Raw genomic sequence first — 18,119 nt, 5'->3', positions numbered from 1 at the left:
TTTGGGTGATCTCACATGGAGTAAAGTGAATTAGAATGAGCTTTGATGTAAAGGTGATATAGTACTTTTTTTATCGATACTCAAATACAATGCTCTTCCGAAAAAATATATACAGTATTATCTTGAAAACACTTTACTCACATGGGCTGCTATTTAACAAATTAATAAAAACAATATAAAAATCTTGAAGTACCTTTAAAAAACTTTAAAGTTTTTAAAAAATAAAGAGTACTATCTTTCATCAATTTATCAAGTACTTCTCAAATTGATTTGTTAATGAGGTGAAATAGCTATTTATGTATTAAAAGCGTGATGCGCGACTTTATCGCTCGCGCAAAACAGTTATCACGCGACGCGAAGCGGAGCGCGATAATTTTGCAAGAGCGATAAAGAAGCATTACGCGCGAATTACAACATTTTTTCTACAAATGCACAAACCTTAAATCACTTATATCTGGCGGAGTTTATAATAACTCGTCCACACTGATGTCCATCATGGCTGTAGAATAGGTACAATTGGCCTACCGACTTTTTAGGTTGAGATCTGACCGAGAGTGGTTTGTCTTTTGGCGAGCTGCTTATCATCAGCTGATTACCGAGCGTAAAGAAACTCTTCTGCGCATGTGCGAATGATTTGCGAGCGTATAGAAAATCTACTGCGCTTGCGCAGATGGTTAGCGAGCGAAAAAGTAGATTCTCCTCAGAAATAAGCTGTTTTACGATGATAATTGAGTATGTAAATTCTTTCTATACGGGCAGTTGTAGAAAAAAGTAATTATACAAATATTCTCAAATCCACAAGAATTAGGTTTATTTAAAAACCATACTCGAGTTTCATTGCCTCAAATTTCAAATACTCAGTTTCCACTGAAGATGATGCCAAGTATGGCGTTGAAACTCGAGTATGGTTTTTAAATAAACTTGAACTTTGTGGATTTGAGAATCTGTATAATACTTTTCTTACCTCATCATGGAGAAGTTCAACAGCATTTCAGTGTAAATTTGATTTGTCAATATTAGAGCTGATGATTGTGTCTAAATAGATTTGTATCTGATAGTGTAGTATACAGATAGTATAGTATAGTATAGTATAGTATAGTATAGTATAGTATAGTATAGTACATTTTCTCTTTTCTGTATAGGGCTACTTGTAATATAAATATAAATAGAAATAAATCTCAGTACCCTTTTTGAATTATTTTATCACAACATGTTTCAACATTGATGCCATTTTCAAGTGATATGAAGAAAATAAAAACTTTATTTATTTTATTTTCTCCATATCACTTGAAAATGGCATGAATGTTGAAACATTTTGTGATAAAATAATTCAAAAAAGGGTACTGTTATTTCCATTTATATAGTATACATGTATATAGAACTATGTCTTTATAGATCTCTATCCGATTTTGAAATGATTCTTGGGTGTTTTGAATTGTAAATTGAGTGTGTAATTGAAGAATTTTGAAGTGACACATAATCTAGCTACATTTGGACTGTTGTAAAAATTAGAATTGGCTTATAAGCCTGTGGTACTTTTCTGTAAGTTGTGTAATTCTGAATGTTTTAATGAATCAATCAAACAAATAAAAGCTGGAGTGCTAAAGGTAAATATAATACTCTAGCATAATGAACGAAAGTAACAATGCAGCATGTCACAACAAGTAATGTTATTAATATGTTGTACAGAATGGGAATGTGAAAAGTATATCACCATAAAAAAACTCAAATCAGGAACTCTCTCTCCAGATTTGATTAATTTTATAAACGTTATCTATACATTCACATTTTAAACTACTTTTACTATTATAATCTATTGATGCCAATAACTCAATTTGCATTAAGGGACTACTCGACTATTGAGTATACTGACTGGATATTGTCTATGTTCTGGATAGAACAATGTTCAACTAGTGAATCAGTCAATACTGTTGATACAGTTGAACATCGCTAGGATTGTATTGTCTACGTACTGCTTACTTACATGGTATATTGTCTTCCCTATGATACAGGATTGTAGTAATCACACCTCACAAGGGAATATCATAATTATTTGGCCGGCAAGTGGCTGATCATCATTTGGTATTCTATTTGCTTTTTCTACATTCTACAACAGAAAGTTCTCTTGCTCAACGGAGCGGTTTGTAACTTTCGGCATCTCAAGAGTGGAATGAATTTGATGCTCCCTCAGTAGAATATACTGAAAAAATAGAGCTTATACATTATTATTTATATGGAGATCAGCTTAACACTGATACAGTATCATGATACATATTCATTATATGTATCAAGTACGATACAGTATCATGAAGTTCAGTGTTCACTGATGCCCCACTTGATAATGTTCACTCACGTTGTTGTAATATTTTGAAGTCTTCGATGGAAGAAACTCAAAATACATTATTTATGACTCAATTATCATCCGGCCGAGAATAAGATAGGAAAATAAGACCAGAAATGATTGAATAAGGATGGTTTATAGAGGATGAAGAAGATTGATTGAAGACAGAGATGCTTGGAGGAATGTTGTGGAGGAAGCATAGGCCCACACTGGGCTGTAGAGCTAAATCAAATATAATTTGGCAGGAAAGTGGCTGATCATTTGGTAGTCTATTTGCTTTTTCTACAACAGGAAGTTCTCTTGCTTTGAAGTTTCATGAATTTAAATTCTTAGGTTGTGTTATCATTCATATGAAATTGGTAACTTTATATTTATTTATTTATTTATTTATTTATTTATTTATTTATTTATTTATTTATTATTTATTTATTTATTTATTTATTTATTTATTATTTATTTATTTATTTATTTATTTATTTATTTGTGGACAGAATCACAGATCATATAAATATGATTAGGAAGGAACAACAGGCTTGGCCCAAATCTATTCCATTCCCAAATTTTGATAAATTAATAAAATGTCCAAAAATTAGGTTATAAGAACCATGTTCAAATATTGAATCTTTCAAACGATTTGAGAGGTTTTCATAGAGAAAACTTTTCATAAGAAAATTTAGGCCTTCACTGGTTAGAAAAATCACTTATTGAAAAATGGTGTTGGTAGATGGATTAGCCTGTTCAAAACTCGATATACAATTAATTAAATCAGCATCTTATTATGTTTATTCCATCCCTATCAATCTCTGGAACAATCTACGTCACCTAAAATTCTATTTATGATATTTTGTGATCCATACAGAGAGCGAATGTTTTTCTAACATCAAAGAAACGTTTCGCCGTTTTCAAGAAGCCTCTCGCCCAATATCCTTCAACTGATCATAGAAGTGGTAGCGTCAAAGGTTTGTTTAAGACTTTTTTTTGCTGAGGATGATTCCCACATGAAATCTAGGCTTGTGCATGAGTAATGAGACGGATGATGATGAGATATGAGTGAATCTACAGCTTGAGGTGGGCTCCAAACCACTAGAAAGCTATTTTTAAACTCTTAAATGTTTTTTCAGAGGAGTTCGGCTATTGAAGTGGTCATATACACAACAGGAGTAGCAGGAACATTGAACATAACATGAATTGAAAAAGCATATTTATTGTTCAAAGAACTTCACTCATTGAATTTTTCAATTTGTTGGATTCAAACTTCATTGTTCACCAGTCCTATAACCAATAATTTAGGGATTTATTGATATCAGATATTTTTGTCAACAACCCAGTGTTTCCATTATAAATATATATCACAACATCTCACCAGCAATAGTATTTGAAGTGATTTAATAATACATTCTCATAACTGAGATTGTATAATATTATTTATTGTTGATCATATAAATATATTCCTAAATTTTTAAAGAATGAACTTCCAACATTACGGAGCTCGAAAAGGATAGCGGTATCTGCTTTTTTGAATGATAGACAAGAACAGCAACACCAATGTTAATCAAATACCGACATTGTATCGTGGACCTCACTATATGCTATTGCACATTGCACATTATTAAACGGGGCTCAATGACGTAATGTTGCTGAGATGCATGTAACTTATGAGAAGCATAACTTATGAGAGTGATGATAAGGTCTACCCAGAGGAATATGATACTATAGTAACTCTATGGTCTCACTTACCATCGTGAAGCGGATCAATGGTGTGAATCATGAGCTGCAACAGTCCATGTCGAAACTTGTTGCCCTGAGGCGGGGCCCCCCTGGACGATCCCCCCCCTACCGGCACCCCGCTGCCCGAGCTCCCCGCCCCACCCCCCACACTAGTCTCGCTCGACGTGGCTGCATTGCCGTGCTGCAAAAAACAAACAGACAAAACCGATTAATAATGCAAAAAACAAACAGAAAAAACAGATTAATAGTATACATACTTCCACTCTACTAGATTCATTCAGCCTCGAGGGAAAACTGAGGTTGAAACCTCTCCATCAGCACAATTTACAACAGCAATTAAATCCATATTGACTGCAGTATCCAATGGTTCAATTTTTGTCCATTTGACTGATTTCAACATACTGATAGTTACGTTTGCATGTATGTAACTGTTACAATAATTGAATTCGAATTCTGATTTATAGTCAGAGGAGAACTCTGTATTTTATTGAAACGGATTATTGATGTTCAACATTTTCAGGATTGCCTGTTATTAATTCATCACCAGACCACGTTGTCTACGAACATCTGCCTACTAACGTTGCAAGACCACAAAATTCGGATAGTCAGTATTGCGTTATATGTTATGGGTACAATTGAAAATGGATTAAATGATGAAGGATTCTGTATTAATAAAATATTCGTAGTGATGAAGTGATTGTAGTGACAAATGATTTGCTGAATAATGATTCAACAAACGTTCTCGTCAATTTTAAAATGATTGATTTACCATAGACTCAACAGTCTTATCCTCGTTGTCTTCACAGAAGAAGGTAGAGTACAATTATAAATAAGATAGGATATACTTGAATTGTGGATGACAATGAATGTATTTTCGGGGCTTATTCTTGTAATATATATCATTGCTTGGATCATTGAAACTGAATCTCTTATTTTCTGACGATGGTATGCAATGCTGTGCAATGAAGCATATAAAATTGTAATTGACCGAGCGAAGTGAGGTCTAAGATTCAAGTCGACGGTTTGGCATTTCTCTTAATGTTTAAAAATGTTTGTATGTTTATATGTTTTTATGTTGCGCATTTACGGCGAGACGCGGTAATAGATGTTCATGAAATTTGACAGGTATGTTCCTTTTTTAATTGCGCGTCGACGTATATACAAGGCTTTTGGAATTTTTGCATTTCAAGGATAATATAAAAGGAAAAAGGAGCCTCCCTCATACGCCAATATTACCGTAAAAATCAGAGTATAGAATTATTCATCATAAATCAGCTGTCTAGTGGACTATAATACTACCCGTTCAAAAACATCGAACATCTTGAAAATTTATCTTTCCATCAACTTTAGTAGACAGTTGACTATAATACCCGTTCAAAAACAACGAACATCTTGAAAATTGTACCTTTCCATCAACGTTGTAGACAGTTGAAGCTAGACCTGATAACAGCGCTCACACTCACATTCCGGGACGACACGTCACGGTACGATAGGATAGAAAGCTCTATATTTATTTAGGATTTTTTCCAGACATTTTAAATTGATAGATTATTTATTAATTTTTGAGAAAAAAATAACAACAGGTCAATGTAACTTACTGAGCGCGAGGTCTACTGTTCACAGAACTACTTGTATATATAATTCAATTTCAATCTCTATACTTTCCAATTCTCTAAGACGCGCATTTCACTTTTAACAGCTGAAGCTTTGCTTATATTATTATATTTTTGTATCCTACTGTATCTATACAGATACAATCTGTATCTAACAGATACAGATTTTATAAGAATAGTATCAGCTGATGGAATGTGGAATGCGCGTGTTCTTGGTGCTCAAATCTGTACGCAGCTATAGATTGTCATAATATACAGTTCAATCATCAAACTTTTCCTTGCCACCTACTATGAGAATTGTCTCTTATATTCAACTGCATTCATGATATCTGATTATGATACCTGATATCTGAGTGTCCACAACACTCCTATCATGGAGGGCTAACTGGAGTTCATTCTGCTGGAGAAGAGGCTTGTCAGTGGCTCCAGAAACTACTTGAGTCCATTAGTATTTAACATTTAAGTGTAAAATTATTATTCAACCTTGGCCTATGAATGCATATGCATATATAAAACCGCGAAAAAACCAAGCAAATACCTTTCAGAACAGCTAGAGGGACAACTTGGGAAGTAGAAAACGACAGAAATGTAGAATCTGAAGCCAATATGAAAGTTCTAGGAGATGTATTGGGTTCAGAAATTCCTTGGAGACCTCATTTGGAATATTTAAAGAGTAAGTTGAGCTCTTCAATATTCATACTTAGAAACTTGAAAGAATTGTTGGATACAAAAACTTTGAAAGACGTGTATTTCGCAATGTTTCATTCTCTTCTGACGACCTACGGTATTAGATGGGGCTCAATGACGTAATGTTGCTGAGATGCATGTCACTTATGAGAAGCATAACTTATGAGAGTGATGATAAGGTCTACCCAGAGGAATATGATACTATAGTAACTCTATGGTGTCACTTACCATCGTGAAGCGGATCAATGGTGTGAATCATGAGCTGCAACAGTCCATGTCGAAACTTGTTGCCCTGAGGCGGGGCCCCCCTGGACGATCCCCCCCCTACCGGCACCCCGCTGCCCGAGCTCCCCGCCCCTCCCCCCACACTAGTCTCGCTCGACGTGGCTGCATTGCCGTGCTGCAAAAAACAAACAGACAAAACCGATTAATAATGCAAAAAACAAACAGAAAAAACAGATTAATAGTATACGAACATCCACTCTACTAGATTCATTCAGCCTCGAGGGAAAACTGAGGTTGAAACCTCTCCATCAGCACAATTTACAACAGCAATTAAATCCATATTGACTGCAGTATCCAATGGTTCAATTTTTTCCAATTGACTGATTTCAACATACTGATAGTTACGTTTCCATGTATGTAACTGTTACAATAATTGAATTCGAATTCTGATTTATAGTCAAAGGAGAACTCTGAATTTTATTGAAAGGGATTATTGATGTTCAACATTTTTAGGATTGCATACAGTTATTAATTCACCACCAGACCAGGTTGTCTACTAACATCTGTCTATTAACGTTGCAAGGCCACAAAATTCGGATTATTATTAGTATAGCGTTATATGTTATGGGTACAATATTGAAAATGGATTGCAGTGATGAAAGATATGAATTCTGTAGTGATAAAATATTCCTAGTGATTGTAGAGACAAAAGATTTTTATGGCAGCGCCTATACACAATGGCTGCCAGTTTAGTTCTAAGATGAAGATTCTTTGTAAAAAATTCTGCTATTCAAAAGGAGAATAAATTTCAATTTCATTTGCTGAATAGTGATTCAACAAGCGTTCTCATCAATTTTGAAATGATTGATTCACCATAGGCTGAACAGTCTTATATTTGTTGTCTTCACAGAAAAAGTAAGAGTACAATATTAAAAAGAAGACAGGATATACTTGAATAATCGTGGATGATAATAAATGTATTTTTGACCTCTTATTATTTTTTTTTTTTTTTTTTTTTTTTCTTTCAAGGATTAGGCGTACACACCTGTTCCGGTTTCAAAGGATATAACTATTTACTCTACCATCTTTTCAGAGGTCTGCCAATATCCCTTCTACCGTAGGGTCTATATTTCATGACAGCCTTTGGTATCCTAGTATCTGACATTCGTTCCACATGGTTTTTCCAGTTCAATCTGTTCATTTCAAGTTGTGCAGCTAATGATGATATTCCCAACTCATTTCTAATGTCATCATTGCGGAATCTGTCTAACTTCACAAGTTTCAAAAAAGGACCTCTTATTCTTATAATATAATATATCATCGCTTAAATTATTAAAACTGGATCTCTGATTCCTGACGATGATATGCAATGCTGCTCATTGAAACTTATAAAATTGTGATTTATGTAGTTCAATTTCAATCCCTCAACTTTACCATGTCACCTACTATTGTTTCTTATATTCAAAACTTCATTTATATAGGTGCTTAAAAACTTATGTGCCACAAACGCGCGCATTTCACTTTTCAACAGCTGAAGATTTGCTTATCATATTTGTATATTTCTGTATCCATATAGATACAGAATTTATAAGGATAGCATCAGCTGATAGAATGTGGAATGCGCGTGTTTTTGGCGCTCAAGTCTGTATGCAGCTATAGATTGTCATATACAGTTCGATCACTAAACTTTTCCTTGTCACCTACTATGAGAATTGTCTCTTATATTCAACTGCATTCATGATATCTGATTATGATACCTGATATCTAAGTGTCCACAACACCACAACACTCATATTATCATGGAGGGCTGACTGGAGCTCATGCTACTGGAGAAGAAGCTTGTCAGTGGCTCCAGAACTTACTTGAGTCCATTAGCATTTAACATATAAGTGTAAAATTATTATTTAACCTTGGCTCATGAATGCATGTATATATGATATCCAACAGCAATCCCATTTCGAGATACAATGAATGGATATATATCTCAACTGCAACATCCATTCCCTGATAGAATGAATGAAAATGTAACCCAACTGCAACTGATGGAGTCCAACAAATAAACGATTCCACGATCCCGAGTAACTTAATCATTCAAGAGCCACTATCGTTGATATTCAGAACAGGTGGCCATGGGTTAGCTACAGAGAATAATTGCTTTTGAATAGTGGTTACCACGATGGCTCAGGTTAAAGCAGAGTAGCCTGCGGTTTTGTGTTGTGAAATTTTATGGCCTCCGGCCATGAGCCCAAGTTTTCAACGGAATTTAGTTGCTGGTGGAATGTGCGCGCTGAATAACAATGCAGATTTTGCAATTTTCCATGATGACGGATAGACGGCACGGCGCACCTGTGCTCTTAGCTGCCAGCTAAATTCGCTTCGTTTCGACAAACTTGCGCCAAGTCAAACCCGTACTGAGCGCAGCAAACACTAGTCAACCAAATCGAACTTATCGCTTCATTCCTCCCAATAGCAAAGAGCTATTCAGCAAAGAACAAAGAATACCTTTGTATTGTGATACTTTTGTATGAATACAAAATACTTTATATAGTAATAATTAATCTCTGGTCTCAGTCTCTTTCTCTTCCCTCATGACGGATACCGATTGATAAATAGTTTATAAAATAGTTTTGATATTCATTGATAAAATAGTTTCGAAGGAATAGGAGATAAGTTGGAAAAATTGGGGAGACAGCGTGGTATCTGGAAGTAATCAACGTCCAAGTGAATAAAAATATGACACTAATCCAGAAAAAAATCTGGTGTGGCGCACTCACACAACTTTCTTTGCCGTTATGAAAATTGATCACCTGACGCTAGTGTTCCCGCGCATCTCAAGTTTACTATTCAAAGATTTGAGCCAGCTGGTGACAGGGCAATAACGCTGGAGACACACATGAGGTCTGCTATCTCTTTATAGTGAATGATTTAATAGAATCAACAATAATTTGCAATTGAATAATCACATTTTCTCGAATTTAAAGCTTATTTCCAATTTTAGGTGAAAATGTTACTGAACATTAATTGTAGAAATTTTTATGCTCAATCTACTCCACTTGATTCTTTTTGTTTCAATTGTATCTGAAGCCTGATAATTGAGAATCTATCTGCATTGATGGGGCGGAGCTCCTGAAATTTTTACAGATATGGGACTTGTGGCAGTTGATAGAGCTTATCGATGACTATTCTAGGTATGAATTTGATCAAAATCGTTGGAGCCGTTTCCGAGAAAATCACGAAAAACCCTGTTTTTGACAACATTTTCGCCATTTTAGCTGCCATCTTGAATTGCATTTTGGACTCAGGGGACCTTGAAACGTATAGAAATTTGGAAATTGGGGTACCTTAATTTTTTTCGGAAAGCAATACTTTCCTTACCTATGGTAATAGGGCAAGGAAAGTAATAATCCTACTTAGGCCTATATAGTAGGCCTAATATTTTATCTCTAGTCTCGGTCTATTTCTTTCCCAAATTCCGTATCCCGATTGAAGCTAACATTGATACATATTCGATCGAAGGAATAGGAGATATGTTAGCAAAATAGAAGAGACAGCATGGTATCTGGAAGTTATCAATGCTCACATATGAAAAATATGCAGAATATATGACACAAATCCAGGAAAGAATTCTACTTATATAGTAATATTTCCTCTCTGGTGTCAGTCTCTTTCTCTCGCTCACACCGTATCCAGATTGAAGCATACATTGATAATAATATAATATAGATTGAAGGAATAAGAGATAAGTTAGCAAAATAGGAGACGATATTGTATCTGGTAGTAATCAATGCTAAGTGGAAGAAAATGTGACACAAATCCAGGGAAAACGTTCTAACAAGGAAATATGAAACTATTTATCCAACAGCCGACTTCCAGGGAGGGGAGAATATCAGGGGAGAATGTGCAAGAGGTAAGGATGTTATGAAGACTCTTATGTACAGAAAATATGACTCAAATTCAGGGAAGTGTTCTAACAAGGAAATATGAAACGGTTTATCTAACAGCAGACTTTTAGCGAGGGAAGAATATCTCATGGCAAGAGGTAGGGAAGTTATCAATATGTACGGAGGAATATTGTTTGAAACGTATTCGATATTGTTGAATATTGTTTGAGTATTAATATTGAAATATTGCATGAAACTTATCCAATATTGATGAATACTGAATATGTCAGGTGTCTCTGGACTTTTTAATTCTTAAACTGCATACAGACTTATGTGCCACAAACACACGCCTTCATCAGCTGATGCTATATGATTATTTTATCTGTATTTCACTGTTTTTGTAGAAATACAGATTTGATATTTATTGCATCAGCTGATGAAGAACGTGACGCATAAGTCTGTTGTACGCAACTTGATTTCCCATAGCTGATTTTGGGTGTATTCGTTCTAGATTTAATTCAAACACAACGCAAAGTGTTCTTTGTCCTCAACTTTTTTATGGTTCAATAGAGATATCAATAATATGAATAGAACAATAATGGGATAGCCTAGGTAGGTATTTTTTTCTCACTTGTCAATGAGTAGAATGGAAATTTTTTACTGTGAATGGTATGTTGATTTGATGTATTATTTATTGTTATTACATTGTTAGTTCGATAGGTAGTCTATAAAAAGCAAGCTGACGAATAGTGTCTGTATTCATTTAATTAAAACGACGTGATTGGAGAGTTAATAGCCCTTCAAAGGAATTATTGTTGTCAAGTGGTAGACACATAATGTTCTATTCTATAAACTTCTCCATTCATATTTATCTATGAAATAATCAGTCACGAGAACAGAATGTCATAATATTCAAGGAGAGGCTATATCCAAGAAGAAAGAGAGGAAGGCCGAGAATAAGGTGGAAGATGAAGTGAGAGACGATCTTCAAAAAATGGGATGTAGAGGATGGAGACAATATTAACAGAGGACCGAGAAGCGTGGAGAGCTAGTAGTGGAGGCGGTCAAAGCTCGTATTGGGCTATAATGCTAAAAAAATAAATATTCAGTATTTCAATAGAGCATTCTTATCTGTTTGTATATTTATCATTTCTGTCTTGTTACTTCTCAATCGAAATCATTATCTCCATTCTTTCTTATCTATCTCCGTCACAACAGAGACTCCGCTGCAGAGGCTCTGTTGCGGTCTCCTTATGTCTAGCTTTAATAGCCCGTCCTAATAGGTCGTCCTTACCTATAATTGGGTTTGTTCAGTTTTTTATTCCCCTTCAACCACAGATACTGTACTTTTTATTTATATTTTGATTGTATGATACCTTAAATGCCGCAAATTAATTCAATAATTTTTTTTTCGTTCGTCACTTAGTTGAACCCTATTATTTTTTGCTTATAATTTTCAATTTCTTATTCTATTATTGAGTTTCCAGTTACTAGATTTTTTATTGTATCTAGTGTCATTGAAGTATAGTTATAATTTTTCTTATCGATTGTCAGATGAAGACTCCTCCATGCACACGGACTTGTCGTCAAGCATGGAGTTATTCATTTACTTTTTACTTGTTTTTCATATTAATGTTACAAACTAATGTATCGTCTTTACTTTGTTTTTACATACTATGTAATGTATAACGTTTTTGAATAAAATGGATTGAATTGAATTGAAACACTTTTCCTATATGTTGGTTATAGTCAGAATCTATAGAATGCATTCACTTGCTTCTCTTCTGCAGAAACTCATTTTCCGATCATTTAGTAGCAGTTAAAATTTTTTAAACAAGAAAATATGATATCTTTACTGAATTTTATGGCTTATATTGACTCAAAATGTCAAAATATAGGGGTAAAAACAGTAGGAATCAAACATTTTTCCAAATTCAGTCTCCAGTGCTCCAGGAACGCTAGAGACGCGGGTTATGGAGGATTTAAGTAAATACATTCATATTACTATCAATAGTCCTAGCCTTCATGACTGTAACTTGTTTGATTTGATTGACTTGCGATGGTAATATTTTCGAGATGGGAACCGTGAGACTCGTATAGCACATTGGGCCAGACGTGAACTAGGGGACCTGTAAAGGTGCATACAGATATACGCGCCGCGAACTTGAGCAACTCACTTTTAATCAGCTGACTATAACTGTATTTTAACAGAAACGGTAAGATACAGATATAAAAAGTTTGGCATCAGCTGATTAAAAGTGAATTGCTCATGTTCGCGGCGCGTATGCTGTATCTGTACGCACCTTTATATATAGCACACACGGCTAAGCCTGGTTTTCCGAGTCGTTTTAAACGTGTTAAGTTGCAGAAGACACCACCAATTACCCCGATTAATGCAATAGCTCAAGATGAGTTTGATCAGCAAATGGAATATTCTTATAAGGGCAGCCCGGCATCCATAATGATGACTCTGAAACATTAAAATAATATTTAGATATTTTGGAATAGGCCTAGGAGGCTCGGAGGCGTCCTCTTGGGCTGGGGTTAGACGAAATGAGCATATAGAACTGGAGCATAATACACATTGGAACAGCCCGACTTATGAGAACATTTGAACATCAATTCTCATGGATCCAGAGGTTCTAAACTGGCTTTATCGAGATCTTTGATAATCTTTGTTAAGAACAGCATTCGTTCGTTTTGTCCAACCCCATCTTTGGGGGAAATTATTGGCAGCAAGCACTCCAAAACAACAAATTGTATTAATTTGTTTTGAGTTTTTTTCAAGTTTTAAAGTTTTCAATAATCAATACAATATTCTCCAGTTATCAGTTATAATTTAGTAAAATATTTTTATCTAATTCGGTTTTCAACTTATCTAAATACTAAATTCCTAGATTATATATATTTTGGACTTAAAATTGGACAAAACTTATGGCTGATGGACAAAACCCATTTTTGGACAATTTCTTTCCAAATTTGTGGAAGGATCAGTTTTGGGCTTAAAGCTCCTCACCCATGGTTGAGGATGATATTGTATCCAAAAATGTATAAATAGATATGTATTTTTTTTGTTGATGTTCTACCTTGTGGAGAGAGAATCTAGAAAGATTCCAAGGTATTTGTAGAGAGAATAAAAGAGGGTTCACAGATTCCATTATAGTTTTCTTATTTTTATTTTTATTTTACAAATATTTTTACAATGCAATTATTATAAAGAAACAGTATCATGATGGAAAAAAAAGAAAAGAGCTTCAGTAGCTTAACAGCTGTGGTTGAAGTTCTACACTATTGTTATTGTACATAATAATATGAACGAGACAGTCACTTGATTCTGATAACTAAAAGAAAGAATAAGTCTTTGTCAATTTCACACAAACAGAAATAGAGCAATAGTAAAAAACAAAAGAGAAATAATAATAAAACCTGAAAAAACAAATAAAATACAATTTCCTGAAGTACCTAAACATCTATACAATAAATAACATAAAAAGAATAAATAATAAAAAAATGAATAAATAAATAAACCTCTGTCACCAGTCAAATTTTTTACAATTGAGTCTAAAACCAGTCAAATTGATCATCAGTCAAGTAGCAAATAAAGGCAAAAGTTAAATTTAGTACAAAATTGTTTAAAATACTACAAGGAAATACTGAAAGAGAAATAATATTAATTCAATAAAACCGATTTAAGCGGGGAAAAAATGAACAAAGTCTAAGTAAAATCAAAAACAGTGACAAGCGTCTTGAAAGGATGGGAAAAAAGAGCAACGAGAAATGATAGTCTAAAGAAAGGATTAGTTGGCCTCTAGAATATTTTCTCCTGAATGTCAATCCCACATATCCACTCCTCAATTTCATTCCTGAGCTTTCTGCTACCGCTCATAGTAAACTGGAGTAATATTTAATTGAATCTAAAAATTCGTGAATGATCTGAAAACTGCTGTTTATGAATAGCTTGAATCCAGACTTTAATGAGAATTCAAATGCATTTGTTTTTCTAATAAATTATTACCCAAACCATCACTCCGACCCTCTATTAATCAGTTGAGTCAATAATTTTTAATTCGCTCCGGTTTTTGAGTTAGATGAGACCAATGTTGTTTTCCATCAAATGCGAAACAGAGCCACTGAGTTGCAACAATTTGTAAATAGTGACGTAGGGGCGGTGCTGCACTTTTCATATCATGTGTTCCTGCTGGAAGATAAATGCAACCGATTCCTGTCCAGTGGTTCATGATTGATTAATGCATTAATCATGAGGGTTAAATAGAGGGTAGCATCTGATTGACATGGACACAGCTATAAAGTCATGATGTGGCTTCATGAAGCATTGTGAACGTGAATGTTGGCACTGAGCTTTGCAAACAAGTTCTCCGAACCCATTTGGTTCAACTCAAACAAATGGCATCAATTCTTGGAAACTGAGATAATTCAATTTCAGTAGACTAGTTTGAAACGTGAAAACTGGATACTGTATATGCATGAATTCAATTCAATGCTTGTGAAAGGATACTGTAATTAGATTTCAGTAGCCTAGTTTGAAACGTAAAAACTGGAGACTGCATACGAATTGCAAATTCAATTAAATTATGTCATCTTTTAGCGTGTTCTCAACGTGTTTATCGTGGTACGGGAATTTTAGTTCATACATCCGAGACCAATATTGATGGTCAAGTGGCTAGCTGAAAATTGTGAGTTTTGTGAATTCGTATTCATAGTCATCAACAGTATTGTTCTTACCTGCATTTTATCTATATTGTCTATGAATACATAAATGAAATGAAATAAAGTGAGAGGCCAGTAACAGGTTCATATATGATGAGAAACTCTACCACATATTACAAGATGTCACCGAATCATCTAAAAGTTAATTAGTGCGGTACTCTTACCAATATTATAGTATATAATAGTATTATAGTATATATAATAGTATTATAGTATATATAATATAGCTACAGCAGTTGAAAATAGTGAGGTACAACATCATTCAATGTACAATCATATGCAATGATTTGCAAAGATATAAGTAATCATCCAATACTAAAATGTAGCTTGGATCACCCCATCCTATTATATTAAGCAAGCAATTTCTGTATTTTAATATCTGGGTTATTTATATTTATATCTGGTTATTTATGTCCAACGGATCTCGAAAACGGCCTTAACGATTTTCACGTAATTTGGAACATTGTAGGTTCATGATATAAAGATTCGATTGCACTAGGTTTCATCCTTGAGAAAACTCGCTGAACGACATTAAAAGGATAATTCATCCTTGGCTGAAACAGCTGTGGATAGTAAAAAAGTGAGTATGTGAAAAATCAAAATATCGCATCCCCGAAATTTATAAGATGACATATAGCCAGCTGTTAAATATAGACACGATCATTTTAGAGAATTGTGTTCTGTTTATCAATAAATAAAAATAAGGAGCGAAGCTCGGTGCCCCAATATTAAATACTTATCCATACAATATCAGAATATTCTTTGAGAGTTTCAACTTGAGTAGATAGCAGTCGAAGCTCGATCACATTCATTACAGATCGCATGACTATGACTACATACTTTATTGAAGATAAAAAGTGTTATGGTAAGGGCACGTTAAAATGTCGGTCTCGGCTGAAGTATGACAGTAGTAAGCCAGTTACACACAAATCGATATTTGCCGTCCTTATGAATTCTATCAGATCAAACGGAGCTTGACGAACATCATCTGCTTGGCATCATCTGTTTAATCCCATGGAAGTTTTAACAGCAAAAATATCGTACGTCCAAGAATCGATGTGTGTGTAACTACATTGATGTGTGCCTCAGGGTACATTGATGGTTTAAATTCTATATCCATGCGAGGTGAGACCTTCCACAAAGAACTATCACTAACAAAAGTCATAAAAGTTTATTAATTTTTTTGTTGAAGATAAATCTATAGACATTTTTGTCACAATTATTTCAGCTTTCAGGAGCCCAATAGAATTTGAAGTCTACCACAAATAGAAGATGAAGGTTGAATCGACTCGATCTCAATTCAAAATCCCAAGTAATGTGATTGAATATTTTCTTTCTCCACTCTGCAGATAAAAGAAGAGATACCACGGAAATATTCAGCTGTCGTAAGCAGTAGAAAGCTTTCCCAAGTGTTTGTTGGAGTTGCTGTGAGGGTAGGAAGGAAATGGCAAGCAAGAAAGCGGAAGAAGAAGCGTAATGTGACTTGGTCTGAAGTGAGTCTACGTAATTCAAAAGCTGAGATCACATCACTCCACCACATCTGTTTCCGAGTCACATTAAAGTTCTTGAATCAAGTGAAGGTTCCCAAAAACTTGTGTTTAAAAGTATAAAGAAGTATTTCACTGAATAAACAGACTGGATATTGTACAACCAGACATTTATGAGAAATTGAGATACCGGTTTCGGTTGTTACACCATTACAACCGTAACAATCGATTTCTGTTAAATGTGTGGTTGATTGCAATATTATATAACTTCAATATAAGATAATCCGTTTTGGACTATTTTCGATGACAACAGAGTCTAATTTTTGAATATTAGTTATTAAAAACTAATACTCACTTTCCAATCTTTCAAATCCACTTTTAACACTCGAAAATTCCGAAAGCGCTCCACATGTGAGTACTATTTTTTAATAACTGATATTCAAAAATTAGACTGTAGTCTTCGAAAATACTTCAAAATGGATTAATAACTTGCAGTTCGTCATAGGTAGTGAAATAGATGAGTGTAATATAAAATTATATTATTCATTCTCCTAAAATAATTGATTTATACTCAAGTTACTTATTTATTTAAGAAAACATGGAAGCAACAGGATCTCTGCCAATAATTGCTTCCCTGGAATAGTATATTTCGCACCTAGGGCCAAAAATGAGACTTTTCTGGTTCGAAATCGGTTTTCAAGTCCGAGGCCGTAGGCCGAGTACTAGAAAAGATTGAGAACCGGAAAAACATTTTTGCCTGTGGTGCGAACGCTATTTTTCGCCACACAGAAAAATAAAACAATATGAGAATAATTATTGTTTATTAGGCACTTCCGAAAGCAAAAATGGAACTGTGGTCATAGCTCTAGCAAATCTGAGGTCTGAATATCAGGAAATTGTCCAAGTATTTTTTTCTTTTTATTCTGATTTGTCTAAATAACCTGAAAGATAATGTTCAATTATTATGTTTTAATGTGGTCAGTTGAGTTTATACTTTTAAATTCTTTCAAATGACAATGAGATGATATTATTATAAATGTTTTGATTCTTAAATAATAAACACAAATAATGAAAAGTTTTTTGATCAGCTGTTTCAGCACACTTGAAATTTGGCCAATCTGAATGTCAACGTCAACAATGCTTGTTGTCGTCGACTGCGGAAGTTTAGGTTAGAAATTCTATTTTACTCTATTTTGAATAGTTTATAATATATCTTATCTGTATTTCATTCATCCAAATAAAATGATAGTACCTTATGGCTGAATACTGTATTTAATTCTGGAAGCATAAACTGATTCATAAACTATTTCTACAAATGTTGAGCATCAAGAATTTGCCCAAGTAGTTCCAAAATTATCCACCAGGTTTCGTGATAAACGCAGTACTATGATGAGGTTAGATGTTAGATTCAATTATACTCTGAAAATTG

The 18,119-nt window shown here is 34.2% G+C and overlaps 1 protein-coding gene across 1 annotated transcript in view; it reads right to left on the bottom strand.

Moving 5' to 3' along the window:
• The window catches only part of LOC111045659 (sodium/potassium/calcium exchanger Nckx30C), a gene marked incomplete in the record, with an annotated part of 193,805 nt that overhangs the window by 117,986 nt on the left and 57,700 nt on the right, over positions 1-18,119 (bottom strand). Inside the window, 1 exon segment of the mRNA XM_039420220.1 lies at positions 6,598-6,769. Within this exon segment, the coding sequence (XP_039276154.1) occupies positions 6,598-6,769 (172 nt within the window).

Source organism: Nilaparvata lugens, chromosome 2 (assembly GCF_014356525.2).
Source record: "Nilaparvata lugens isolate BPH chromosome 2, ASM1435652v1, whole genome shotgun sequence".
In the NCBI taxonomy this organism is placed as follows: Eukaryota; Metazoa; Arthropoda; class Insecta; order Hemiptera; family Delphacidae; genus Nilaparvata; species Nilaparvata lugens.
This window is presented reverse-complemented; position numbering and strand designations above follow the sequence as displayed.